Source organism: Rana temporaria, chromosome 10, assembly GCF_905171775.1.
Source record: "Rana temporaria chromosome 10, aRanTem1.1, whole genome shotgun sequence".
Lineage (NCBI taxonomy): Eukaryota > Metazoa > Chordata > Amphibia > Anura > Ranidae > Rana > Rana temporaria.
Genome location: NC_053498.1, coordinates 100,582,693 through 100,610,603, shown reverse-complemented (window position 1 = coordinate 100,610,603; position 27,911 = coordinate 100,582,693). Strand labels below are relative to the sequence as shown.

At 46.6% G+C, this 27,911-nt stretch overlaps 1 protein-coding gene across 9 annotated transcripts in view; it reads left to right on the top strand.

Moving 5' to 3' along the window:
• The window catches only part of LOC120915384 (cyclin-dependent kinase 11B), a 97,332-nt gene that overhangs the window by 21,158 nt on the left and 48,263 nt on the right, over window positions 1–27,911 (top strand). For 7 of the 9 annotated variants that reach the window (XM_040325826.1, XM_040325832.1, XM_040325834.1 and 4 more), the window contains one exon: window positions 1,909–2,022. The exons of the other annotated variants lie outside the window; for them this stretch is intronic. In XM_040325826.1, the coding sequence (XP_040181760.1) occupies window positions 1,909–2,022 (114 nt within the window). The remainder of the gene's footprint in view (window positions 1–1,908; window positions 2,023–27,911) is intronic. 9 annotated transcript variants of the gene reach the window in all.

Below are 27,911 nucleotides of genomic sequence, written 5' to 3'. Positions count from 1 at the left end.
TGTATGTCGGGGCAAAATTAAAGGGAAAAAAAACGTTGAATTGTAGGGAAAACATTGGGAAACCCATGTAAAAATGCCTTTATTTATATTGTAAATTACTTCACCATCCTTTGTACCTAAAAGAAACAAAACAAATTGCAGAATAAAATTATCTTTTATTATCTATACCTCTAACAAATATAGCATCAAATCATTATCAGATGTGAAAATGACTGCGGAGCTTAATTGGTTAAAGATCTTGCTGCACCTTGAACATTTTTGTGTAAAATCATTGAATTTAATAAATTGCTTCTTCTAACTTTATGGCCTGCCATGGCACTAATTATATATATATATATATATATATATATATATATATATATATATATATATATATATATATATATATATATATATATATATATATAAAATTTAATTTGTGTGCCTCCTTTCTATAGAGGGAAAAATTGAATATATAGTAGCAGTAGCATCCTGCCAGCATTCCCAAGCATCAAACCCAAGTTCAATATAAAGAGCTGGTATGTGACTGCTGTAGGATGTCAAGATCTAAATCCTTGACAAATCCTGCAATATTTGAAGACATTTGGTGGTAGAATTTGCCTCCTATAATGTTTCAGAAACAGAGCAGTTTAAACTAAGAATATTTCATAAGCACGTACCCGTAGCTCAACATATAAGCACACACCACATATAATAAATCCTAAATTTTCTGTGCCAAAACCACAAGGAATAGTTAAAGCTGTTCTTCACTGCATCTGAGCACCTCAAACCAAAAGCGCAATTTAATACATTTTTAATATTCAACAATTTTTTCCCTATCATCCATCCTTCCATGTCTATACTTTATTTTGTTGAGAAATCAGGGCAAATGATTTATGTAGCATTTACTTCCTGGAATTCATCTGCCTTCAGGTCATTAATGCATGCAGGAGAAGGTTTAAAACAAGTAAATATGATATTTTTCTTATCTATTTACTAATGCTAGCAGCATGAGGATTAATAAATGTTGATTGGGAGAGTGAAGTTCCACTTTAAAGCCCAACTGTGGGAAAAATAGCTGGTCGCTGGAATGAAAAAAAAAAATTGCCTGTTTTGTTCTGGCGGGGTCATTTTTTGGATGTTCACATAACTGTCCAGCGGTGGGATCTCTCAGGCACCAGAAGAGAAGTAATAGCATTACAAGGGGATGCTAGTTATGTAAAAACTATACTGTTTTTTGTGACCTAAACCAAGATTTTGCTATGGTCTACCTAGCCTTACTCTGTTGCTAGAATCAACCAAAATAGCTGATTACAAAAATACAAAATGACCGTTCAATTAAAAGGAAGTACTATTCTGTGCACTACAAGGCCCACAATTTAGTCTACCCAAGGAGACTTGCTCCCACCCACTCCTGTTATTTCTGCCTACCTGTTAGCCGATTGGTAGATATGTTGAAGATATTTAGCAGCACACACGCTCAATTCTATACATCACAGAGAGCGATACACCTCTCTTTGTATCTGTTCCCGTCCACATGTTAACTGATTGACTGAATTTCCTCCAGGGAATTGAATGTTGGGACCGTGTTCTTACACAGGAGCCAAATGGTCAGTTAGTGATGATGTAAGTAGCAACCATTTTTGGTTGAAATTGGCAACAAGGTTAATTTAAGTAGACCACGGCATAATCTTTGTTTTGTGTGGGGAATAAATATATAATTTATTTTACTGATTTATTAAGTGTGCTAGGATCATTGCGGATTTCTTTTTTTTTTTTTAAAGAAGGGCAGTTGTCCTTTACCCATTCAGACCAAGTAGGATCATAATTGTACTTGCATTATTTGTGGCATAACAAAATCCATGCTTCACCAGTACATGGTGTAGACAGCAACAATTTAGTCCTATTTGTACTCCGAACTCTCCATAGGATTAAAAAGAAATTGCAGCGTGTATGTGCGGGACTCAGTGGAGAAGAATATGAGAATAGGTTGTGCAGCGATGAGGAGGCTACCCAGCCAAGGGCTCAGCGGAACGTGGACAGGTGTGTATATGATGTGGAGGTGGGGCGGATGGTATACTTTTAGTAAGTGAAATTGCTTTAAAAGTGCAGTTACACTTTAAAGATTCTGAAATAAACATATGTGCAACAAGCATTTATTCTCTTTCTAAAGGTCAGTGTTTTTTTTTTACGTCACAACATATAAGAGATAAACACTCGCTATCCTAGATTTGCCAGATTTTATTACAGGCATTTTATCCAGATCCACAACCATTCCTGTTGAAATGGGAACAGGAGCTAAATGTATCCCCTGATGATATGGAATGGGGCAAAGCACTGACGCCTTCCTTTAAGCTGTCTCTATCATCTCATGCCCAAGAACGGAAATTACCAAATTGTGTCTAGGTGGTGTCGCTGCCCTACTGTCCTGCATACAATTGATACTACCGTACCAGATACGTGTTGGAGATGTTTACAGGCCCCCGACACCATGACGCACATATGGGGCACATGTTCGCTACACCACACCTATATGACAAACTTGTTGGGATAAACTCCCTAACAAACCTCGCGTATCCATAATTTCCATGTTGCCGGGCTCTTGTAAACAAATCAAGAAAAGCTTAATTCGTAATTTTCTTATGGCTGCCCGCTATGTTATTGCTAGATTTTGGCGCCAACTGGCAACTCCCTCTTTAGCTGATTGGGCTTGTGATGTGGACAAGATTGTACACCCTAGAACAGGGGTCCTCAAACTTTTTAAACAGGGGGCCGGTTCACTGTCCCTCAGACCGTTAGAGGGCCGGACTATATAAAAAAAAAAAATCCCCTCATTGCAAGCCCCCCCCTTGCCATCATCATTGTTAGCCCCTCATTGCAACCCCCCCTCACAATCATTAATTGCAGGCCGATTAAGATCATTGCAAGCCCCCCAATCATCATTACATCAGCATTATCATCATCATCAGCCCCCCCCACCATCATTAATTCACCATCAGCCCCCCTCACCATCATCACAAAATCATCAGCCCCCCTCACCATCATTACAAAATCATCAGCCCCACCATCACCATCAGCCCCCCTCACCATCATCAGACCCCCTCCCCCACCATCATCATCATTACAAAATCAGCCCCCCTCACCATTATCATTACAAAATCATCAGCTCCCCTCACCATCATTACAAAATCATCAGCCCCACCATCAGCCCCCCTCACCATCATCAGACCCCCCCCCCCCACCATCATCATCATTACAAAATCAGCCCCCCTCACCATTATCATTACAAAATCATCAGCTCCCCCCTCTCCCTAACAGCCTTTCTCCTTACTGTGCTGTGCTGTGTAACGGTCCGGCTCTGTCACGATGCTCACACACTGTTACAGTTCTGGCGCGCTATGATAACTGTCCCGCCCTCCTCCTCCTAGACCAGCTTGTGTGACAGACAGCACGCTGGCTCTATCACACAAGCTAGTCTTCTAGGAGGAGGAGGGCGGGACATTTATCACAGAGCGCCCGAACTGTTAACGCTGTGATCTCCTGACACAGCGGGATCGCTGTGTAACCGGCATTGCCTGTCAGGGTCGGGTGGGCCGGTTTAAAGTCCTCCGCAGGCCGCATGTGGCCCGCGGGCCGTAGTTTGAGGACCCCTGCCCTAGAACGTATGATAGCCTGGGAAGCTAATAAGACTGAATCCCATACATTATGTGGACCGTGTGGTACGCATCCAGTTTTTGCAGCAGATACAATGGACAATGCTTCCCATGAGTAGGTGGCTTCCCCCCTCCCTTCTTTTCCCTACATTTCCCATTACCCCTCCCTCCCCCCCTTTTTTTTTTCTTCCTTCTTTCCCTGACTTCCTTTTCTATTTTGCTTTCTTCTATCTGTTTTTCTCCTGGGCTTTTTTTATTTTTGCTGCTTTGACATAAATTGCTATTGTTTTTTTCTTTTAATTGTAGCATCACTATGTATTTACGTTAAACTTATTGTGATATCCAACATAACATGACTAGTGGTCTGAGTTAATTTTCTATACAGATTTTATGTTCACTTTCCCATGCCATAGGGGCCTTTATGTTATAGCCATGTGTTGTTTGACCTCTTATTAATATGGTGTTAATGTATACCTATACATTCTCTGTAAATGGACTAGCATTCTTATGTTTATGCTATATACGGTTTAAAACTTAAAGAAGAACTCTCGGGATTGGAAAAAAAAAATCCCCAATTAGTACACCCCCCCACAAAACACTAAACAGTTATCACATTTGTGAAATTCCTTACCATTGAAGAGAAAAGTCTAATTGAATTTTCAGGAAGTCAGCTCTCTAATTTAAAAACATGCATCATGTATTCTGCAAGGGAGGATTTGTTAGAACAGTGATTGCATCATACTCTCTCTCTCTCTCTCTCTCTCTCTCTCTCTCTCTCTCTCTCTCTCTCTCTCTCTCTCTCTCTCTCTCTCTCTCTCTCTCTCTCTCTCTCTCTCTCTCTCTCTCTCTCTCTCTCTCTCTCTCTCTCTCTCTCTCTCTCTCTCTCTCTCTCTCTCTCTCTCTCGTCCAAACCATAATTAAACTACATTTCTCATGAGGATATTGATGAACTTTTAAAATAAATTTATGCCTCGGAACAGATTGAGATGCCACAGAAAATCCAATCTGTGCAGGATAGAATGCATAGCGGTCTCTCTCTCTCTCTCTCTCTCTCTCTCTCTCTCTCTCTCTCTCTCTCTCTCTCTCTCTCTCTCTCTCTCTCTCTCTCTCTCTCTCTCTCTCTCTCTCTCTCGTCCAAACCATAATTAAACTACATTTCTCATGAGGATATTGATGAACTTTTAAAATAAATTTATGCCTCGGAACAGATTGAGATGCCACAGAAAATCCAATCTGTGCAGGATAGAATGCATAGCGGTCTTCAAGAGTGGAAATCTAGGACTTTTTCTGTTCACCAGTCACTTAAAGATATGATTCTTTCAGAATGGAAAGAACCTGAAAGGAGGTTGTTCCAGTCTAAAGGGCACAAAAGATTTCCTTTTCAATCTGAATTTGAAGAGACTTTCTTTAAATATCCTAAGCTAGATGCCCCTATGTCACAGGTTTCTAAAAAATCAGACCTGTCCATTGAAGACTCAGGGGTCCTTAAAGATTTAATGGACAGGAAGGCTGACTCTTTGCTGCGTAAGGCCTGGGATGCTTCAGCTTTATCCTTGGGTCCAGCTGTACCATCCACCTGTGTGGCTAGAAATTTGGATGTTATGGGTTCAGCATCTGGATGATCTTCTTTCATCCAACACCCCCAAAGAGGAAATTAGGGAGTCCCTCCCACTCATTGCCAAGTCAGTAGCCTTCTTTGCTAATGCAGCTGCAGCAAGCCTCTGTGAAAGCTGCAGCTAGGTCTTCTGCTCTCATTAATTCAGCCAGGCGAGCGATCTGGCATAAGTCTTGGGAGGGGGACCTTCTCTCCAAGAACAAGCTCTGCGGCATTCCCTTTGAAGGCAAGCTCTTATTTGGTTCCTACTTGGTGGAGGTCCTAGCACGTTCCTCTGAGAAGAGTAAACGGTTCCCTTTTTCTCAAAGGAATAAGCCACAGAATAAGAAGCCTTTTCCCCCCTCACCTTCCAGGGAAGCTACTTAAGAGATGATTGGCTCCGTCCTCTACAGGAAACCTCCCCTCCCTTTCCTCTGACCCTCAGTTGTTGTGTTTCCAGACCCTCCAGGAGCACCGACATGGTTTTTGTTTTTTCTAGATCTGGTAACTGGTTGGCAGCCCCCCTGCTCTGGCAACATCCAGTACTGGTTGTGGCCAAGTCCTGGGTGTGTTCAGTCCCTGTTTTTTTTTTTTCAGCCAGAAGGGTTCCCTGTTGGAGGTACTTGCTTACCTGTAGAGGTAAAAAAAAAAGGGGGAACAAATATCTGCGCTAACTTAAAAGTAAATAGAAAAGCGGCTAGCACAGTTTGTAGATAAGCAAGCAATAACAATATAATCCAATAGTGCAGCGCTCAAAATAAATGAAAATGGAAAATTAGTCCAAATAAACAATATGTGTATAAAGTCCACAAATTATATGTTCATCAATGAAGTTGAAGATATAGAACCTCCACCGACGTTTCAGTGTGTAGATACGGAAAAAACACACCACACCACCGTGCAAACAATCCGCTTACCAGAACAAAAACGTTATGGGCATGTAATCAAATAACGTGCAGGTCAATGGCAATCGCACTTCCAGCAGAGTGTACAGGTGAAAACGGTTAACCGCAGGCAGCATCAATGATGAAATAACATCTCGAATGTCATGAAGGTCCAAAAGCATACATTGCGTTCATCAGCAGATAAGTGGTCATAAAAGAGGAAACTACAATAGTGAAGCCCGTTTGATAAAACCAATAAATGCCTCTGAAGATATCCTTTTAGGAAGAAACATGTAAGGCTGACCGACACAAGCACGCTATGAGCCGCAGATTTTTATATTCTTTGATGCCTTTTTTACCTGTCTGTAAGTACCACACAATAAATTGCTTATTGGTTGCTGGAAGTGCAATTGCCATTTTGTTCTGGTAAGCGGATTGTTTGCACGGTGGTGTGGTGTGTTTTTTCCGTATCTACACACTGAAACTTCGGTGGAGGTTCTATATCTTCAACTTCATTGATACATATAATTTGTGGACTTTATACACATATTGTTTATTTGGACTAATTATACATTTTCGTATATTTTCTGCACTATTGGATTATATTACCTGTAGAGGTAATGGCAACTTCCTTCAGGTTTTTCCCCAGCTCAGCTGGTGGAAGCCTTGTCGTCCTCGGCTTCACCGAGGTGTACCAAAATGGCGTCGGAGGACTTCCGGTGACTCGGCAAGATGGCGCCGAAACCGGAAGTCATGTGATGCATTTTCCTGCGCCGTGTTCATAAGGAACACGACACAGTACACTGAGGACATGCTGCCTGGGACAGCAGCCTTTTTTCCCCGGCCGATCGCCATTTACCAATGGAGCTTGAGGATAGGCCCGAGGAGGGAGCTCCCGCTCGGATGGAACCAACGGCAGCCTCCGGTTCCCATACTACCCCCAAGGTAAGCCCTTATCTGTGATTATGCAGCAGGGGACCTTTTTTTGGTATGGGCCTTCTTTTCTTATGGCTCTTGTTTCTGTTCTTTTCTAGGATAGACAGATGAAAAAGAATTGCGGAAACTGTAGAGCCAGGCTGCCTGATGGATATAAAAGGCTTTTTTGTGAAGATTGTATTCCATCTAGGGCTAGTTCAGAGACTACCTCTTCTTTTTTTTTTAAAGAGTTAATGTCTTCTATGAAGGAGGTGGTAGCCTCCTTCCGGTCTTTCAATGACAGGCCAGCAGGTCTGGGATCTTCTTCCTCTGGTCCCAGGACTCAAGAACCCTTAGCTTCAGTTAGTCCCCCTCCTCGGTCCGAGATCAGTGATTCACACTATACCTCAGATCTGGAAGAAGGGGAGAACCCGAGCTCCTCATCTGATGGGGATTCCGCATCAGTGGGGGAGGCGGATAACCCTAAGTTTCTTTTTCCAGCAGAGGATATTGATGAACTTTTAAAATCAATTTATGCCTCTGAGCAGATTGAGATGCCACAGCAAATCCAATCTGTGCAGGATAGAATGTATAGGGGGCTTCAGGGGTGGAAGTCGAGGACTTTCCTGGTTCACCAGTCACTTAAAGATATGAAGCTTTCAGAATGGAAAGAACCTGAAAGAAGAATGTTCCAATCTAAAGGTCACAAAAGAAGATTTTCTTTTTAATCTGGATATTTAAGAGACTTTCTTTAAATGTCCTAAGCTAGATGCCCCTATGTCACAGGTTTCTAAGAAGTCAGTCCTGTCCTTTGAAGACTCGGGGGTCCTGAAAGAGCGAATGGATAGGAAGGCCGATTCTTTGCTGCGTAAGGCCTGGGATGCTTCACCTTTGTCTTTGGGTCCAGCTGTAGCATCCACCTGTGTGGCTAGGAATTTGGATGTATGGGTTCAACGTCTGGATGATCTCCTTTCGTCCGACACCACCAAAGAGGAGATTAGGGAGTCCCTCCCACTCATTGCAAAATCAGTAACCTTCTTGGCTGATGCAGCTGCATCCTCTGTGAAAGCTGCAGCTAGATCTTCTGCTCTCATTAATTCAGCCAGACGAGCAATCTAGCTTAAGTCTTGGGAGGGGGACCTGGTCTCCAAGAACAAGCTCTGCAGCATTCCCTTTGAAGGCAAGCTCTTATTCGGTTCCTCCTTGGTGGAGGTCCTAGCTCGTTCCTCTGAGAAGAGTAAACGGTTACCTTCTCAAAAGAATAAGCCTTTTCATGGTTTCCAAAACAAAGCTAATTTTGAAACCCAACAGGCGAAAAAAAGTGGTCTTTTAACAAAGATAAGCAAAAGAAGGGGACGCTTTTTACTGCTTCAGCCCCTTTCAAAAATCCTCAGTGATGCCAGGGTAGGGGGAAGGTTGTCCCATTTTGTCAAGGAATGGGCAAAGATTTCCGACCATTCTTTTACCCTCCAAACATTGGAAAGGGGTTACAGGTTTCAATTAAAAAATCTCTCTTCCCCCATAAACTCCCCCTCCGAGATTTTTTTTCTTGCTTTTCTGCCGAGAAACCGAGACGGCAAGCCATGTTGAATCTAGTCTCCATGTGGGAAACAGAAGGGGTAATTTCCCCTGTTCCGGAAAAATCTAAAATTCCAGGGATTATATTCCCACGTCTTTCTGGTTCAGAAAGCCTTCAGCGGCTTCCGGATGGTCATCAATTTAAGCATCTTGAACAAATATATTCTCTACAGCCGTTTCCGGATGGAAAACATTTACTCTGTAAGGAATCTATTGTGGCCAGAGGTATTCACGGTTACCCTGATTTTCAGGACGCCTATCTTCGTGTTCCAATCTGCCAGAACCACCGAAAGTTCCTCAGATTTGCGCTTCTCATCGAGGACGGGCCGAGTCATTGGCAGTTCAATGCCCTCCCTTTCGGTCTCTCGGCAGCGCCCAGAATTTTTGCAAAGATCATGGCCGAAGTCATGGCCTTTTTTCAGACACAGAGTGTATCGATCGTCCTATATCTGGACGATTTTCTGATCTTTGCCCGAGACAAAGAGTCCCTTATCCGGGATCTGCAGTTGGTTTTGCGGACCTTTCAGAATCTAGGGTGGAAAGTCAACCAATGGAAGTCTTGTCTGGTACCCTCCCAGAACATACTTTTTCTGGGTTATCTAATAGACTCTGTTGCTCAGATTTTTCTTCCCGAAGAAAAAGTTTTTAAACTTCTTTTTCGCCGTGCAGGCCTTCAAATTGCTCCCACAGACCACGCTACGGCAGATCATGCAGTTATTAGGTTTAATGACTGCAGCCATCCCAGGGGTACCCTGGGCCCAATTTCACTCCAGACCCCTTCAGGCGTTTCTCTTGCACCATTGGGATCGCAGGAAGGATTCTCTGGATCAGCTAGTTCAACTTCCAAGAGAGGATTCTGTCAATCTCTCCTGGTGGGAGCAACGGGAACACCTGCAGGGAGGGAAGAACTGGGTGCAACGTGCTCCAGTGAAGGTGACTACAGATGCCAGTCTGTGGAGCTGGGGTGCGCACTCTCAGGGCTGGCAGGCCCAAGGAGCTTGGTTACCAGAGGAGGCAGGCCGCTCCTCAAATTTCATGGAAATACTAGCTGTAGGGAAAGCTCTCTTGGCTCTGCAAGAGAGGCTCTGTTTGAAAGACCTGTTTTTTTTTTTTCAGACAATGCCACGACGGTGACGTGCCTGAACAAGCAAGGGGGCACTCATTCGGAGTCACTTCTAACGCTATCGCAGCAGATTCTGTCCTGGGCAGAAATGTCACCTCAATCGGAGCAGTCCACATCAGGGGTTCAGAGAACACGCTAGCGGACTATCTGAGCAGAGTAAGCATCAGTTCCAGCTGTTGGGAGCTACATCAAGGCACGTTTTGGGAGATTGTGCTAAGATGGGGCCTTTTTGCAGTGGATCTTTTTGCCTCCAATCTCAACAGAAAGCTTCCGGCTTTTTTCTCACCAGAGAGAGAAACAAGGTCCTTGGGGACTAATGCTCTCTCCTTCCCATGGGATTTCGCTCTGGCCTATGCCTTCCCTCCCTTTCCCCTTCTACCTCTGGTAGTTCAGAAAATTATTCAGGATCTGTGGATCTTCCAGATTGGAAGGATCTACTCCATCGGGGACCAGTATTGCATCCAAATCCTCAGACCTTTCATTTGACGGCCTGGAGCTGAGCGGCGCATCTTATAGTTGAAAGGGTGTTCAGAGAAAGTTATTCAAACTATCCTGGACAGCCGCAAGTTGGTAACTAGAAGAATCTATGGGAAACTTTGGAAAACGTTTTATTCCTGGCAAAGGAAATCCGGTTTAGATTGTTTTTCTACTCCCTGTATTTTTTTTTTTTTCCACAAAGCAGTGGAGAAATGTCTGTCAGCACCCTTAAGGTTCACGTTGCGGCCCTGTCTGTATTTTCAGACAAAAGGCTAGTGGAAGATCCTTTAGTCAGGAGGTTCCTTTCAGCCAGATCTAGACATGCTCCCAGGGTTGTCAAGCATGTGCCTCCTTGGGATCTATCATTGGTGTTAAATGCTCCAACAAGGGCTCCGTTTGAGCCTTTGCATGAAGCTTCCCTGAAATGTATTTCCTTAAAGATTTCCTTCCTTTTAGCCATTACGTCAGGGAGAAGGATTTCTGATCTACAATCCCTTTCCTGTAAAGATCCCATCCTGAGGATTCTAGAGGACAGTGTAGTGATTAGGCCTGATCCTTTCTATTTGCCCAAAGTATCTTTTAACTTTCATAGGTTGCAGGAAGTAGTCCTTTCTAGTTTCTGTACCTCTCCCAAAAATGCGGAGGAGGAAAGATTTAGTTGTTTAGACGTGAAGAGATGGCTTCTACATTACCTAGAGAAATCCGGTGGGTTTAGGAGTTCCTCCCAGCTGTTAGTATTGTTCAGTGGCCCCAAGAAAGGGTCCAAAGCATCTAAAAGCTCTCTATAGCTAGATGGATTAGAGAAGCTATCTACGAAGCTTACAAAGCGTCAGGTCATATCCCTCTTTCTAGAATTAGGGCCCAATCTACGAGATCAATGGCTACGTCATGGGCAGAAAGAGCGGGAGCATGATGGGAAGAAATTTCTAAAGCTGCCGTCTGGTCATCCTCTCATGCGTTTGTCAAACATTATAGAGTTCAGGTGCTTTCCAGCCAGGACCTCTCCTTTTGGTAGGAAAGTGCTTCAGGCTGTTGTCCCTCCCTAAGGTATAGTATCTTGCTTATCCTCTCAAATAGCTGTCCTGGAAGCTGAGGAGGGAAAACCTCCGTTAGTCTTACCGGTAATGGTATTTCCAGGAACCTTCCAGGACAGCGTCTATATTCCCACCCTATCTTTATTTCACCTGGTGTTTTGTTATGTTTCTGTTTTTTCCTCTGCCGAGTGCACTTTGGTGGAGGTTTGCTTGATCTTCTAAACAACTGAGGGTCAGAGGAAAGGGAGGGGCCTTTTTAAATTGTATCTGATTTGTGTTTCCTGTAGAGGGCGGAGCCAATCATCTCTCAAGTAGCTGTCCTGAAAGGTTCCTGGAAATACTGTTGCGACTAACGTGTTTTGTGCTTGCCGTAACTGAGGCGGCATAGGATGTGTCTCATCTATCTCCTCAAACACCTGTGCCATCAGCGGGGGCCAGGAGGAGGACGAAGGTCTTATAAAAGCGGCAACTAGGTACGGCGCCAACAACTGGTCGTTGAGGTCCACCCCTCCCATATTTTGGTTATATTCGTGGACACAGAGGGGTTTCTCCACAACACCAGTCGCCGTAGAAATTTGTATTGTCGTATCGCACAACTCATAAATCAATCATTCAAATAAAGGTATTGTTCCGATCTTCCTCAAGCAAGGTATAATCAAACCCCTCTTAATGAAACCTAACCTCGACCCCAAAGACCCAAGCCTCTGCTGACCGGTAACAAGCCTTAACGTCTTCAAGATCATTGAGAAAGCAGTAGTACAACAACTATAACTCCATTTGGACACCCACAAACGACTGGACCCACTACAATCGGGTTTCTGCCCAGGCCACGGGACAGAAACGGCACTTCTCAAAATATGGCATGACGCCCTCGAAGCAGCAGATGACGGACAATCATGTCTCCTGGTGTTGCTGGACCTCAGTGCAGCTTTCGACACAGTAGACCACAAAATGTTGCTAACTCGCCTCACAGAAGTAGCCAGAGTCGCAGTCGTTCCTGGAGAACCGATCTCAGACAGTGAAACTAGGAGCCTTCACTTCGGAAGCACGCACCATTGCTTGCGGAGTCCCTCAAGGATTACCCCTGTCTCCCATACTCTTCATATACCTCTGCCGCTCTTCAAAATCATCGGCAAACCTACTCTACCACTCTTACGCCGATGACACTCAACTTTACTTACACATCAGAAAAAAAAGACCAATATCCTGGACTAGAACAATGCCTCACATTGATAGACAATTGGATGACGGAGGGTTCTCTAAAACTTAATGGATCCAAAACAGAACTTTTATTATTCACGCAAACCGAAAGACAAACTCTAGGACGACATGGCCAACACCCCCCCCATCCTTGGACAAACCATCACCCCAAGTACCAAGGTCAAAAGTCTAGGAGTCACCTTTTGATAGGATCAGTAGTCAGAGGATCTCACCATCTTCTCCACCTGCTACGAAGACTCATCCCCTTCATCCCGGAAGAGGATACAGCAGTAGTAGTTGGAACAATTTTCAATTCCAGACTCCACTATGCAAACTCCCTCTAACTCGGTCTACCCAAATACCAGATTTATCATCTACAAATCGTCCAGAATACGGCAGCCAGACTGGTAACGGGGGAAATAAGACCCTGGGAATCGATTACCCGTCCCTGAGGACCCTCCATTGACTAGCGGTAAAGGATCGGGTTACATTCGAGACCCTCTGCCTCACTCACAAATGCACACAAGGAATCGCCCCTCAATATTTATGCGAGGAAAATAAAATACAACCCCAATTGTGTTCTTCGATCAACCAACCAAAACCTACTCCAAGTCCCGCTATAAGTCTAAAGGAGAACGAAGATTTGCAGTCCAAGGACCACGGCTATGGATGCGCTACCAACTAACATCCGTATGGAAGAAAATCATCGGGCCTTCAGAAAAAAACTGAAGACCCACCTCCTTCTGAAGGATCAGGACGACAATGGATACAAGCGCCTTGAGGTTATTTAGTTCGCATTTGCAGCACTATACTAGTTATTCACTCACTCGATCTGCGTGAAGGGAGGAAAGAACGAAAACATTCCTTTTTATCCCTCAACTTTATAGCGAGCAAATTATTACACTTTAAGCAGGCTCTCTCCCCCAGCCTAAGACGGCAATCTACAAGCCGCTGGGGAAAGCCCTGGCGATTAGATCGCACGGTGCCACATGTGCCAATCTGATGATCAAACAAGTGACTGAAAAGTGTCATGCATGTGTAATAATTGTCCACACACTCCCTATGTAATCTGGGCAGTTCTTTGCTTCAGCTCCACGTGACTATATTTTCCCTCATAAACCATAAAGCTCCATACATAGCCTGTTGCCCTGTCACAGAGCTTATAGAGCTTGACCTCGTATCTGGCACGCTTACTGGGTAGGTACTGTTTGAAACACAATTGGCCAGAAAATTGAATCAGTGACTTATCAACGCAGACAACTTGATGGGGAATAATCAAGGCTGCAAAACCTTTGTTGAAGTGGTTTATGAGGGGCCGAATTTTGTAGAGCCGATCGTATTCAGTGTCTCCACGTGGACGACAGTTAATTGTCGTTGAAGTGCATGAACCGTAAGATCTGCTCGTATCGTGCCATGGAGGCAGAGAACACGGGCATATGGTGAATTGGGCGTTTGGACCAATACGTCTGCAACTTCATTAATTTATGTATACCGGTTTTGAGGGAAAGGTGTTAAATTCGGAAACCATAATTGGTTTTCAATCTCTGGCAAGGGAGGGCAACTGGGGATTAGCGGCGATGAATTGACCAGCATACAAATTGGTTTGGTCCACAATAGATCTTTAGAGATCTTCCGTGAAAACCAGCGAATAAAAATCAAGTGGCGTAAAATCAGCCACCTAAATTCCGGGTTGGCCAGTGAATGGGGCAAGTACGGGTTCTGCAGAAGTGGTGGGCACCCAATCAGGATTGGCAAATTCTGCAGGAAGGACACTATGGGCACGACAAGCCTGTCTTTGTCGTCGTCTTGGTGGCAGCAGGACACTACTTGTGCTTGCCACCTCCCCAGCTTGAACTGCACTTATGGGACTCTCCACGTCACCAAGTGTTACTGCAGTGCTGGATGTACGACCAGGGCCGCTGGTGCTTGCCAGTTCACCAGGATGAGCGACACTAGTTTCTCTTTCGTTCATGGGCGGACACAGCAGTATTGACCTTAGGGGTTATGTACCTTTTCTCTAGGAGAGACTAGGCAGAAAAAAACAGCACTTTTAGTGTTAAAAACACTTTTTAGTGCAGCACCTCCCCTGGGGGCATGTCCACCGGGTACATCCCACTCTCTGGAAGCATCCAGCCTCAGTTTTCATCTGCCAAGCGTCAGGAGAGCGTGGCCTTTTTCTGGAGTCCTGTGCTCTGGAGATTTTTGCGATTTCCCCCCCCCCCCCCCGTTTTGATTTATTTTTTGTTCCTGCTTTTTGGATCCTGGGATCTACTATCAACTGCCGACTGGGTGACCGGCTGGATTTTGAATCCTTGTAGTCCTCCCATGTTCGGCCATCGAGCGTGTGCTGGTCTTTCACTAGGCTGTCCACGACATGCCCCGTTGCTCCAGGGGCGGCCGGTGAACTACATGTTTCAGGGCGCACATATGACCATTCTCTATCGCTGTGTCGCAGTGTGCCGGGCCGACAGCCATGCCGCAAGCGGAGGTTGGTTCTGTTTGGAATGCCTTCAGCCGGTGGTCGCAGGACGGGTAAGTAGTGTCCCCTTGCTTCGGCGGGGTGATTTCAGCTGGTGCATTCCTGGGAGGTCGACTGAGGGTCCACCCTGCTTTCCTCTCTCCCTTTCCTCTCCCTCCTTCCCCGTTTCTGGGTGGCGGCTGTGAAGTGGGGGTCCACCTGGGGGGGCTCTGCGACTGCCGGGGGGGCTGTGCTGCTGGGGGGGTACTGTGTGTGTGTGTGTTACTGTACTGGGCTGGTATTGTTCTGTCTGTGCTGGGCTGTGTGTGTTTCACTGTGTAATGCACGTGTACGTGCCTGAGCCGCGGCTCTATACATCGGCGGCCATATTCCTGTAGCCCGCATGCTGGTTTTTGAATGTCGGCGGCCATTTTAGAAATTCCTTGGCCTCTAGTGCCTGAAATAACGGCGCGCACACCGCGGCTTCTCTCTGAGGGGAAAGACACAGCACAGACAGCACTCTTCTCAGCGCTGCTCAGCGGTACAGCCTGTCCTGGGTGGCGAGTCCCCGGGGTCCCTGCTCTCTGTTTCAGCCAGGAGGGTGACCGGTGGGTCCTTTTTGGGTCTGCTAACTAAGGTGGCAAATTTTTTTTGGTGGGGGACAGCATGGAGCCTGAACCACCAGGGCCCTCATGTGAGGCTTCTTCCCCACTCATGCCAGACTTAACCCTTAGTGCCCCTGCTCCTGTGTTGCTGGATGCTGTGACGGCAGTCCTGGAGGCATTTGTTGCCAGGATGGAAGCGGCTAGTGGCCAGAAGGGAGGTAAAAAGCGCCCCCTCCCTGAGCCTGCTTCTGGGGATGTCTCTGACGCAGAATCAGGTACTGCTTCTGCCTTTGACCACACTTCTGTCATGTCAGAGGATGCAGACTTAACCCAGGCAGACAGTGAGGATGATTCTGCTTCAGGGTCAAAGCAGGAAAGGAAATGTGTTGGAGCTCTTATCACTGCGGTGCGGGATACTCTAAAACTTGAGGATTTGGCGGAGGCATCAGACATGCCGGTCCCTTTTGGGTTCCGCAAGCCACCCCGCACAGCGAGAGTCTTTCATTGTGTTCCGTATCTGGACGATTTGTTATTCAAGGAATGGGATCGGCCGCAGAAAGCTTTTACTGTACCAAAGTACTTTGCGGTCCGTTGCCCACTTTTTTTGGAAATCCTCCCCAAAAGGGTATCTCCTCCGTCAGTGGACCCCCCTGTGTCCAGGCTGAACAAAGCTACCACGTTGCCTGTGGAAGGGGCTCCCGCCTTTAACCACTTCCTTACTGGGCACTTAAACCCCTTCCTGACCAGAGGACTTTTTGCGATTCGGCACTGCGTCGCTTTAACTGACAATTGCGCGGTCGTGCGACGTGGCTCCCAAACAAAATTAACGTCCTTTTTTCCCCACAAATAGAGCTTTCTTTTGGTGGTATTTGATCACCTCTGCGGTTTTTATTTTTTGCGCTATAAACAAAAATAGAGCGACAATTTTGAAAAAAAAAACATTTTTTTACTTGTTGCTATAATAAATAGCTCCAATTTTTTTTTTACGTTTTTTTTTTTATCCTCAGTCTAGGCCGATACGTATTCTACATATTTTTAGTATAAAAAAAAAAAAAATAAAAAATCGCAATAAGCGACTGGTTTGCGCAAAAGTTATAGCGCACAAAATAAGGGACAGAATTATTATTTTTTTTTGTTTACTAGTAATGGCGGCGATCTGCGATTTTTATTGGGACTGCGACGTTATGGCGGACACTTTTGACACATTTTTGGCGCCATTCACATTTATACTGCAATCAGTGCTATAAATATGCACTAATTACTGTATAAATGTGACTGGCAGGGAAGGGGTTAACACTAGGGGGTGAGGAAGGGGTTAAATGTGTACCCTAATTAGTGTTCTAACTGTGGGGGAAGGGGGGTGACTGGGGGGGTGACCGATCTGTGTCTCTATGTACAAGAGACACAGATCCGTCTCCTCTCTCCCCTGACAGCACCGCTGTCTGCGAGAGCCGGGAATGAGAGATGATCTCATATGTAAACATATGAGATCATCTCTCATTGGCCGCACAGATCGCCTAGGAAACGGCCGCTCCGATTGGCCGTTCACGGCGATCTGTGACTGGCTGTGTCCAAGGGACACGGCCAGCACAGCAGTTCCCCGCTGCGCGCTCGGGAAACGTGCTAAGGGGAGGCCGTAAAAAGACGGCCTGTTAGAGTTTGGGAGCCGCGCTGAGGCCGTACAAAGTCGTACGGCCGTCAGCTAGTGGTTAAGGACCCCGCAGAAAGGAGAGCTGAGGCTGTGGCCCGCTCGTTATTCACAGTGGTGGGGTCGGCAGCGAGACCGGTTTTGGCCGGAGCTCTGGTGTCACAGACTCTTACTGAACGGGCTAAGTCCCTGGTGCAGGAGCTGGAGGCGCAGAATGCTTCTGAGACCTGCATTGACCTGGCCGACCAGTTGGTCCAAGGTCTAAAATAGGGTTGTCCCGATACCACTTTTTTAGGACTGAGTACGAGTACCGATACTTTTTTTTTATGTACTCGCCAATACCGATACTTTTTTTAAATGTGTCCCCAAATGCAGCTATGTCCCCCCACATATTCCGCCATGTCCCCCCACATATTCCAGCCATGTCCCCCCACATATTCCAGCCATGTCCCCCCACATATTCCAGCCATGTCCCCCCACATATTCCAGCCATGTCCCCCCACATATTCCAGCCATGTCCCCCACATATTCCAGCCAAGAAACTAGTATTTTCAGAAGGGAAGTCAGTAAAAGCAGGCTGGCTTTGCAGTGCAGTAATGCAACACACATTGGCGCACTTTGTACGTATTAATGTTTGCACTGACATTTTTTTAATGGCTCCTCAATGCACTAAAGGAACACACCTGCTGCATAGTAATACACTTGGTAATCATACACTTTGATTTTTACTATATGAATTTGTGATTGTTATTATTCGAGTTACTCGAATGATAACAATCACAATTTCAAATAGTAAAAATCAAAGTGTACAATTACCAAATATTACCATGCAGCAGGTGTGTTCCTTTAGTGCATTGGGGAGCCATTAAAAAAATGTCAGTGCAAACATTAATACTATTAATGTTTACACTGACATTTTTTTTTAATGGCTGCCCAATGCACTAAAGGAACACACCTGCTGCATGGTAATATTTGGTAATAATACACTTTGATTTTTACTATTTGAAATTGTGATTGTTATCATTCGAGTAGTGAGCTATTTTACAAGTGTGTGTGGTGTGTGTCTGTGTGTTAAACTTGCCTAGACAGCGGCGCTGGCTCCTCTTGGTACAGCTCTCTACGCTCCTCCCATCAGTTCCACGATGATCCCCTCCCGGCGTCAGTGACGTCACGCCGCCAGGACGAGCACTGGACTGGCCTGGACTGTAGGGGGAGTGAGCGATCATCTATTGGCTGGCCGGAAAATAGGGGCGGGTGCGGAGCGTAAGGTAAACAAATGACTGACTTGATATGCCGCTGTCCCGCTGACATACATGACAGAGAGACAGTGACAATCGCTGTTGCGAGAGGCGGCCGCGGCTAAATGTGTGTCACTGATTCCAGGGGGGGGGGGGGGGGGGGGAACGCCCAAGCTTGCCCAAGCTTGCCCTATGGAACGGACGCCGTGCGGGGAACATTTAAGCTTTTGTTTGAATAGCTGTATCCGCGCCACGTATAGACACTCCCCCTTGCTCTGGATCCGTCCAATCCCGCGCAAGGGGGAGTGTCTATACGCGGCGGGGATACAGCTATTCAAACGAAAGCTGTAATGTTTCCCGCACGCTGATTAACGGCGGCAGTTTGCGGCGACGGGGGGGGGGGGGGGGGGGGGGGGGAACAAGTATTCTATTTCGGTATCGGGGGTATTTGCGGGAGTACGAGTACTCCTGCAAATACTCGGTATCGGTCCCGATATCGGTATCGGGACAACCCTAGTCTAAAATTTGTAAGGTCAGCCCTGGATACGCTTTCCAGGGCCTACGCGGTGGTACTACGCCGCCTTGTGTGGTCCTCTAAGAAGTCTCTGGTGGACTTACCCATTAAGGGTGAACGGCTTTTTGGGGCTTCCCTGGATGACATCATAAAGGATGCCACAGGCGGTAAGAGCACTCTGCTCCCGCAGTCTGGGAAGGGAAAGGAGCCTCGCCGTAGGCAAGGGCCCTCATTTACTAGTGCGACAGGAAAACGTTTTCAGGGTGCTAAGATGTCCACTGAAGGACAAAAGCGCACCTGGTACCGCAAGCCCAACAAGCCTGCGGACAAGCCTGCCTCCGTCTGAAGGTTTGCCCCCGCCCACAACGCGGGTGGGGGGCCGGCTTCTCGGCTCGGTGGAGGTCTCTTCTTTCCGACCGTTGGGTTTGCAAAGTACTTTCCTCAGGGTACAAGATAGAATTTCTCTCTTGTCCGCCAAACAGATTTTTTCCCTCCGGCTTCCTCCGGGTCGCCTGAAGGATCTGTCAGGGGCTGTCCAGGATCTGCTGGTCAGAGGAGTGACTGTGCCGGGTTCCCTAACAGGAACGATTTCAGGGGTTTTACTCCAATCTGTTTGTAATCCCCAAGAAGGAGTCGATACGCTCAGTAATAGCAGCGCTCCATCAGGGGGATTTCCTAGCGTGCCTGGGCATCAAGGACGCGTACCTGCACATCCCCATATGTGCAAAACACCAGAGATTTCTGCGTTTTGCGATCGGAGAGGACCACTTTCAATTTGTGGCCCTCCCGTTCGGCCTGGCCTCGGCACCTCGGTTTTTTACCAAAGTGCTCGCCCCGATTCTGGTCCTGCTGCGGCAGCGCGGGATCGCTATCGTGGGATACCTGGACGACCTTCTTCCAAGAGCTTCCTCAAGCTCAGAGTTAGAAGAGGACGTGTCTATCACCTGTCAGACCCTCCGGAAATTTGGTTGGCTACTGAATATACAGAAGTCAGTACTAGTACCGTCTCAGCGGCTGGAGTATCTGGGGTTGGTCCTGGATTCTTCGGAGGCAAAAGTTTTCCTCCCAGCAGAGAAGCTGCAGACGCTGCACCCTGCGGTGCAGCGGTTGGTGACCCAGAAATGGGCGTCGCTTCACTTTTGCATGAGAGTATTGGGTCTGATGGTGGCCTCTTTCAAGGCAGTCCCGTATGCCCAATTCCACACTCGAGTGTTACAGAAGGAGATTCTGTCCCGATGGAACAAGCTTCCTTCGTCTCTGGATTACCAGATTCGGGTCGACTGACCAAGTCCTCCCTAGTGTGGTGGCTAACATCTCCGGTACTCAGGAACGAAAAATCGTTCCTGCCGTGTCACTGGACAGTTATCACAACGGATGCCAGCCTCTCCGGCTGGGGGATGTCTGGGGTGTCCAGTCAGCCCAGGGGCATTGGACCCAGGAGGAGTCCCGTCTTCCGATCAATGTACTGGAGCTCCGAGCGATCAAGCTGTATCTCTCCAAGTGGTCTCTGAGCCTACGAGGCCGACCGGTCAGAATCCAGTCCGACAACGCCACGGCCGTGACATACGTCAATCATCAGGGGGGCACACGAAGCTCGGGGCAATCCTCCGGTGGGTCGAAAGCTACGTTCCAGCTCTGTCGGCAGTGTACATTCCGGGGGTGCTGAATTGGCAAGCCGACTATCTAAGTTGCCAAAAGCTGGACCAAGGGGAATGGTCGCTACACCCGGAGGTGTTTCAGACTCTGTGCCAGAAATGGGGTACTCAAGACGTGGACCTTCTAGCGTCCCGTCTCAATCGGAAGGTGTTACGATTTGTGACCAGATCGAGAGATCCGTGGGCAGACACGCTGGTAGCGCCTTGGGTTTACTACCGCCTGATATACACCTTCCCTCCCCTGCAGCTTCTTCCTCGCCTGCTACGCAGGGTGGAAGCAGAGGGGATACCAACAATCTTGATCGCCCCTGATTGGCCGCGCCGTCCCTGGTACGGCTGGTGGCAGACGTGCCTTGGCATCTACCCCTGAGAGAAGACCTGCTTTCACAAGGTCCTATCTTTCACCCTGTTTTACAGTTGCTGGCTTAGACGGCGTGGCTGTTGAGAGCCAGGTGTTGAAGGACCGAGGCCTGTCGGGCCCGGTGATTTCTACCATGCCAGGGGCATGGAAGTCCACATTAAGAGAGATTTACCATCGTACATGGAGGGCCTACATCTCTGTGTGAAGAGATGAAGTGGCACCCTCGTACATACGTGGTTTCGCGAATTTTGCTGTTTTTACAGCGGGGAGTGGATCAGGCTCTAGCCTTGAGTACGGTGAAGAGTCAGATCTCGGCTCTAGCTGTCTACTTTCAGCGACCTTTGGCATCGCACTCCACCGTTTCCCCTTCTAGCACCACGTGAACACAGGGAGCCCCTCTTGGGGATGCACTTACCACAAGGATAAGCGTATAAAACCTTGAAAATCAGAGACCTTCCTCCTCTCTTATGAACCTCCTTATACCGCCATACCACGCACATATAAAAAGGATCCCAAGGGCTCATGCAAATGACATCAAAAGAAACACAATAGTGTAATATTGTTTAAATCTTTAATGCCCCACATGCGCCCCCCCATATAATATATACGTACTTAATACAAAGTTCAATCCAGCAAAAATGAAATAAAGTGCTTTAGTGCTCGTCGCTCAAGAAACCTGGAATCCCTGTTTGGGCAGCCGTCTGTGTGGTAACAACACTGTTCCAATAGCCGCTTCCGGGTTCTGCTCGGTGGAGCGCAAAAACGTCACTTCCTGGTGTAGCGTAGAGACCACGACCCTGACGTGTTTCGTCACTCCTGGACTTCGTCTGAGGGCGTGGTCTCATTTCGCTAAACGCCAGAATAAATGTGGGAGAACGTATACCACCCCCGAGTTCCGACCATCCGAGGTAGTCCTCCGGCAGTGATCAACGCCCTTTTCTCAGCGTGTGTCCTACATACAAACACCAAGAAACATAGGCGCAGGGCGTGTCTGCCCAAACAAAATTCAGACAAACTTTGGCAATAATGCAAATGTTGATTCAACCTCACAGAGAGCGGCCCAAATAGCATAAATAGCCTGTCACTTTCCCATCCTTTATTGCACAACAATTTTGTATGGGACACGGTGACACCACCTCTATACCTTCTAAACGTTCATATATCTCTCAAGCAAACATATTGCTAGTCGAATGTAACTGCACTCCAAGTATACTTAATGTTGAATATACGTTTGTCTAACAAAGTACGAAGTGCATATTAAAAAAAAAAAAATATATATATATATTACAAAAAAATGTATGTGTGTGTGTGTATATAGTATATAATATATATATATATATATATATATATATATATATACCGTATTTAGCGCGGTATAACGCGCTCTGGCGTATACCGCGCACCCCCAATTTGGCCCCCGATCCTGTGGGAAAAAAAGATTTTTAGTTTTTTTGTACTTACAGTTTTGATGTCTTGCGCGGCGTCCATCTGCGGCCTCGTCGGGTCTGGCGTCCTTCTGCGGCTTCGGGTGTCCTCTTCGGCGGGTCCGGCGTCTGTCTTCGGCGGGTCCGGCGTCTGTCTTCGGCGGGTCCGGCGTCCGTCTTCGGCGGGTCCGGTGTCCATCTTCGGCGGGTCCGGTGTCCATCTTCGGCGGGTCCGGCGGCCATCTTCGGCGGCGTCCTCTCGCTCGTTTCCCGCCACGACTTTGAATACTGCGCCCGCATATAGCGAGCGCAGTACACTCGTGAATCTTCGGGCAGGCTCGGGCGCCTCTCGCACTGACGTCCTGTACGCTCAGGACGTTAGGACGTCAGTACGAGAGGCGCCGAGACTGGCCGAAGATTCACAAGTGTACTGCGCTCGCTATATGCGGGCGCAGTATTCAAACTCATGGCGGGTATCGGCGTATATCGCGCACCCACGATTTTGCCCTGATTTTCAGGGCAAAATAGTGCGCGGTATACGCCGATAAATGCGGTATATATATATATATATATATATATATATATATATATATATATATATATATATATATATATATATATATATATATATATATATATATATATATATATATATATATATATATATATATATATATATACATATACATACATACACATACACATACACATACACATACACATACACACACACACACACACACACACACATTTTTTTGTGTATATATATATATATATATTAATATGAGATATTAATTTAAATTTATATTTAATATGTAATTTAATATGTGATACAGATCCATATTGGACACATCCATCCAGGAGTTGTCCACAATCCATAGAGTTTATAAAAAAATATAAAAAGCTCCTATGTAGTCTAAGAAAATAACAAAATATATATATATATATATATTAAATTATAATATTCAAAAGAATAGTTTAACCACTTCCTTACTGGGAACATATACCCCCTTCCTGCCCAGGCGAAATTTCAGCTTTCAGCACTGCGTCGCTTTGACATCACTGTGACATCACTTCCTACTGCCTGTGTTTACTGTTCACAGGCAGGGGAAGCATTGGATTCGCTAGGAGCGATCGTGAGGGCGTGGCCAGAAATCAATGGCCGTCCCCTCATCACAGATCGCTCATGAAGCGAAATGGACTGCTGCGGACCCCCCACCCGCTGCAAGGGAGGCACGTACGGGTACGTAGTTATGCCTGTCCGTGCCGCCCTACCGACGTATATGTACAGGTGGTGGTCCTTAAAGCGGGAGTTCACCCAAAAATCAACTTTCTGCAGTTAGATCCAGCATATTGCTGACATCTGCAGTATGCTGTTTTTTTTTTTTTTTTGGTACTTATCGTTTTAGCAGTATTTCTTCTATGGCTCAGAGCGGGGAATCCTTCAGGGAATGGGCGTTCCCTTCAAGACAAGCAAGTTGATTGACAGCCTTCGATAGCACGTCACGGCTTCCGAAAATACACGAGTGCCGCTCGGCCATTTACGGCGCCTGCGCAGTCAGCTCTACACGGCAGGCGCCGTAAACAGCCAATCGTCACCTCAGCGCGTTACGGCTTCCGAAAACAGCCATCGAAGGCCGTCGATCAACTTGCTTGCCTTCAGGAACGCCCATTCCCTGAAGGATTCCCCGCTCTGAGCCATAGAAGAAATACTGCTAAAACGATAAGTACCAAAATAAAAAAAAAGACCAGCATACTGCAGATGTCAGCAGTATGCTGGATCTAACTACAGAAAGTTGATTTTTGGGTGAACTCCCGCTTTAAGTGGTTAATATGAGTTTAAATGTGATTGCTTAATTCTGAACACAGCTACATCCCCAGTTATACAAAAATATACAACTGAGTTGTACAGTTTATAGGTCACGTTAAAGGTGGAAAAAGTTCTGAAATGATTTATCTTTGTCTCATTTTTTTTTTTTACATCACAGAAACTGGGGTGTGTAGACGTTTTAAGTCCACTGTATATAAAGGTACCAACACATTGATCTCCCCACCGGCACAGTGAAAGAAAACTGCGGAAAAACTTTTTATGGCAGAGACAGTCACAGCGAAATCTTTCCCATCTCTCCACCAGCAGAACACAATGATTACCGCCAAAAACTATCGCTACTGGCAGTGATTGATTGACTGACTTCAGTACAACCAGCCTGCCCATAGATGGATTTAATCTCAGCCAGTCCCTGTTGAACTTGCGGAGATTCAATCCATCTATGGCTGTCTTAATGCGTTCAGGGTGATTATGGTGTGCCCAGACACACCCTGTGCGCACACCTATGCCCATAATTGTATATTATAAACACTGTATTCTGCTGCAATTCAGTGTTATAAATATTCCTTCTCCTGCTGTAGCTTTGAGATCTGTCTAACATCATTTGGTGCTTGTATCATGTATGTGTGCACATCTCTAGCCACACCGCAGAAAGAGCCGGTGTTCTATCAAAATACCACTGCCCATCAGATTGTGTAACGGACGTGACATTCTGATCAAAAAAACTTACTAGGCGTTTCACCATGTGTTCCAATGGCGCTATGCGTTCTAAAAACGTCATGATTTGATGGGTAACTGTGTTCCGATAGCACACCCATGTGGACATCTGGCTACACCCAGCTACGTCTTTAATTGCAGAGTAATTTTAGCAATAAAGTGAGCTTATATAGATATAGTGTATTGATTTCTGTGATGGTGTTTGATACATTTTAAAAGGAGCTAGACGCCAGCAGTAGGAAGGTGGCAGAGGCCATGTTGGTACACCCCGCACTGCTCAGCTCTAAACCTTTAGGCTTTCGAAATGTAAGATCAAAACAGCAGTGGACGGTGTCAGTAGGGCAGTGAATGGTGTCAGACGGACATAAATTTAACTCCATGGCTGCTGGGGAGAGATCAGAGTGGGAGGGTTACATTTGAAACCCTCAATGTCTGGGTACCTGTACTATGTAACCAGCAGCCACTGCTTGAAGCTTGCTGGTTAGTTTACACCTCATTTCTCACAGTCAGTGTGGGGAATAGGAGGGTTGGTGTCTGTCAGTGGAGAAAGGGGCTGTAGGCTTAAATCTGTGAAACCTGTGTCCCTGGGGGATGGTCAGTGTTAATAATAATATTGTCCTGATGTGTTCCTAATCAGATGTTGCAGTACCCATGCTTCTCAATGCCTCCCATGGAATCCTCTACTCCCTGCCTCTGATGTTGCCTGATGTGGAGTTAAATGCTCAGGGAACAATCGGCTCTCTGCATTCTTTACTGTGTGATCTGATGGGCTGAGGCTGTAAACTGAGCAAGGAAAGGGAGATTAGTTGAGGAGCAGCAATTATTGACAAGGGCTGGAGAAACATGGGAGGGGGGGAGGATGTAGGGAGACAAGGGGTAGCAGTGACTGGAGAAAGCATGAATGGGTGACAGGCTGCCCGGTTTTCTATACTATGGAGCAAAGGTGGATGACAGGAGCTGAGCCGCAGATACATGCAGGATGAGAGAGGGGGGGAAGGGATGAACAGCTTCAGAAGGAGAATTAGTGGAGGCAGGGAGGAGGACATCACCTCCTCCAATGGGCGGTACAGACCGGGGTCTCCAAGTCCTATCCTCCCACTACAGTAAGTGCGGACAGAAGTGGAAGTTCCTGCTTGCTGGGAGAGAACTACACGTGGGCTGGGACAAGACCGCTGGCCGAGGGTACAGGAGGAATAGCAGCCAGCGGTCTTACAAACAGGAAATCACAGACAACAAACGGTTTTATTTGAAAGTTACCAGTCTATTACAGAGAAACTACAGAGCTCAGAAGAAGATAGATGGCATATTCAGTGAAGATAGGAGATCAGCAGCAAGGACGTGCAAAAAAGTTTTTGCCCGGAGTTCTGCTTTAATAAAACAGATTCAACACAAGGGATAAATAGAACATTGTACGTTTTGCTACAGAAAGACACAGGTCAGTGAATATGTTTCTCTTTCTTAAAGAACATCTTTACTGAGGGAAATCTGCACACAGCAATTCTTGATCTCCTTCTGAAAATGTTAGTTACCTGGCTGTCTTTGGCTTTCGTATTTTGAGTCACACCCCGAAGAAACAAGCTGCATTTTAGTTGATACTCCTAATCTACATACTAATGTTCAGGTAGTTACTTGTAGAACTGAGGATTTTCAATCGGCATTACAGCTTTTCCTTACCATTTGCCAAAAAAGAGAAATCCGCAACAGTATCTAAATAAGTTCCTCAGTACAACTTTCCATTTAATCTCATAACCGAGAATCGCTGGTTGGAGATCCTCCTTTACAGTTTTACTGCAGGAAATAACTTAAAGGAGAATTTATCTTTAACCTGGGAACTACTTTATTAAAGAACCACAGATAAGATATTAACTGAAAGATGACATGACTTAATGATTTTCGTTGCTGTAAAACAGGGGTCCTCAAACTACGGCCCGCGGGCACCCCAAGGACCTTTATCCGACCCTCTGCACGCAGGGCCGGTAGACTGCTGTGTCAGGAGCTCACTGAAAAGTTTGGGCGCGCTGTGATAAAAGTCCCGCCCTCCTCTCAGACCAGGTCGTGTGATAGACGCAGTGTTCTGTCTATCACATGAGCTAGTCTAGGAGGAGGGCGGGACTACTTTCACAGCGCGCCCAAACTTTTCAGTGAGCTTCTGACACAGCAGGAGCAGGAGATCCCGATGCACACACTGACTGGTGAGACATCGTTTGGTAAGGCTTCAATGGTGAGGGGGGCTTGTAATGATGGTGGGGGGGGGGGGGGCTTTGTAATGATGGTGAGGGGAGCTTGTAATGAGGATGGGAGGCTGGAATGGTGAGGGGGGCTTGTAATGATGGTGGGGGGCTGCAATAGTGAGGGGGGCTTGTAATGATGGTGGGGGGCTGCAATGGTGAGGGGGGCTTATATTTATTGCGGGGGCTTGTAATGATGGTGGGGGGCTGCAATGGTGAGGGGGGCTTGTGATAATGGTGGGGGGCTTGTAATGATGGTGGGGGGGGGGCTTGTAATGATGATGGGGGGGGGCTTGTAATGATGATGGGAGGGGGGCTTGTAATGGTGGTGAGGGGAGCTTGTAATGATGGTGGGAGGCTGGAATGGTGAGGGGGGCTTGTAATAATGGTGAGGGGGCTGCAATGGTGAAGGGGGCTTGTAATAATGGTGAGGGGGTTGCAATGATGGTGGGGGGGCTTGTAATGATGGTGGGGGGGCTTGTAATGATGGTGAGGGGGGCTGCAATGGTAAAAGGGGCTTGTAATAATGGTGATGGGGGCTTGTAATGATGGTGAGGGGGGCTACAATGGTGAAGGGGGCTTGTAATAATGGTGAGGGGGTTGCAATGGTGAGGGGGGCTTGCAATGATGGTGAGGGGGGCTGCAATGAGGGCACAGTAAGGCGGCATTGAAAGTGAGGCTGCAGTGAGAGCACGGTAAGGCGGCAATGATGGTAAGGCTGCAGGGGGGCGGCAGTGAAGGACCCGGCCCTCTAACGGTCTGAGGGACAGTGAACTGGCCCCCTGTTTAAAAAGTTTG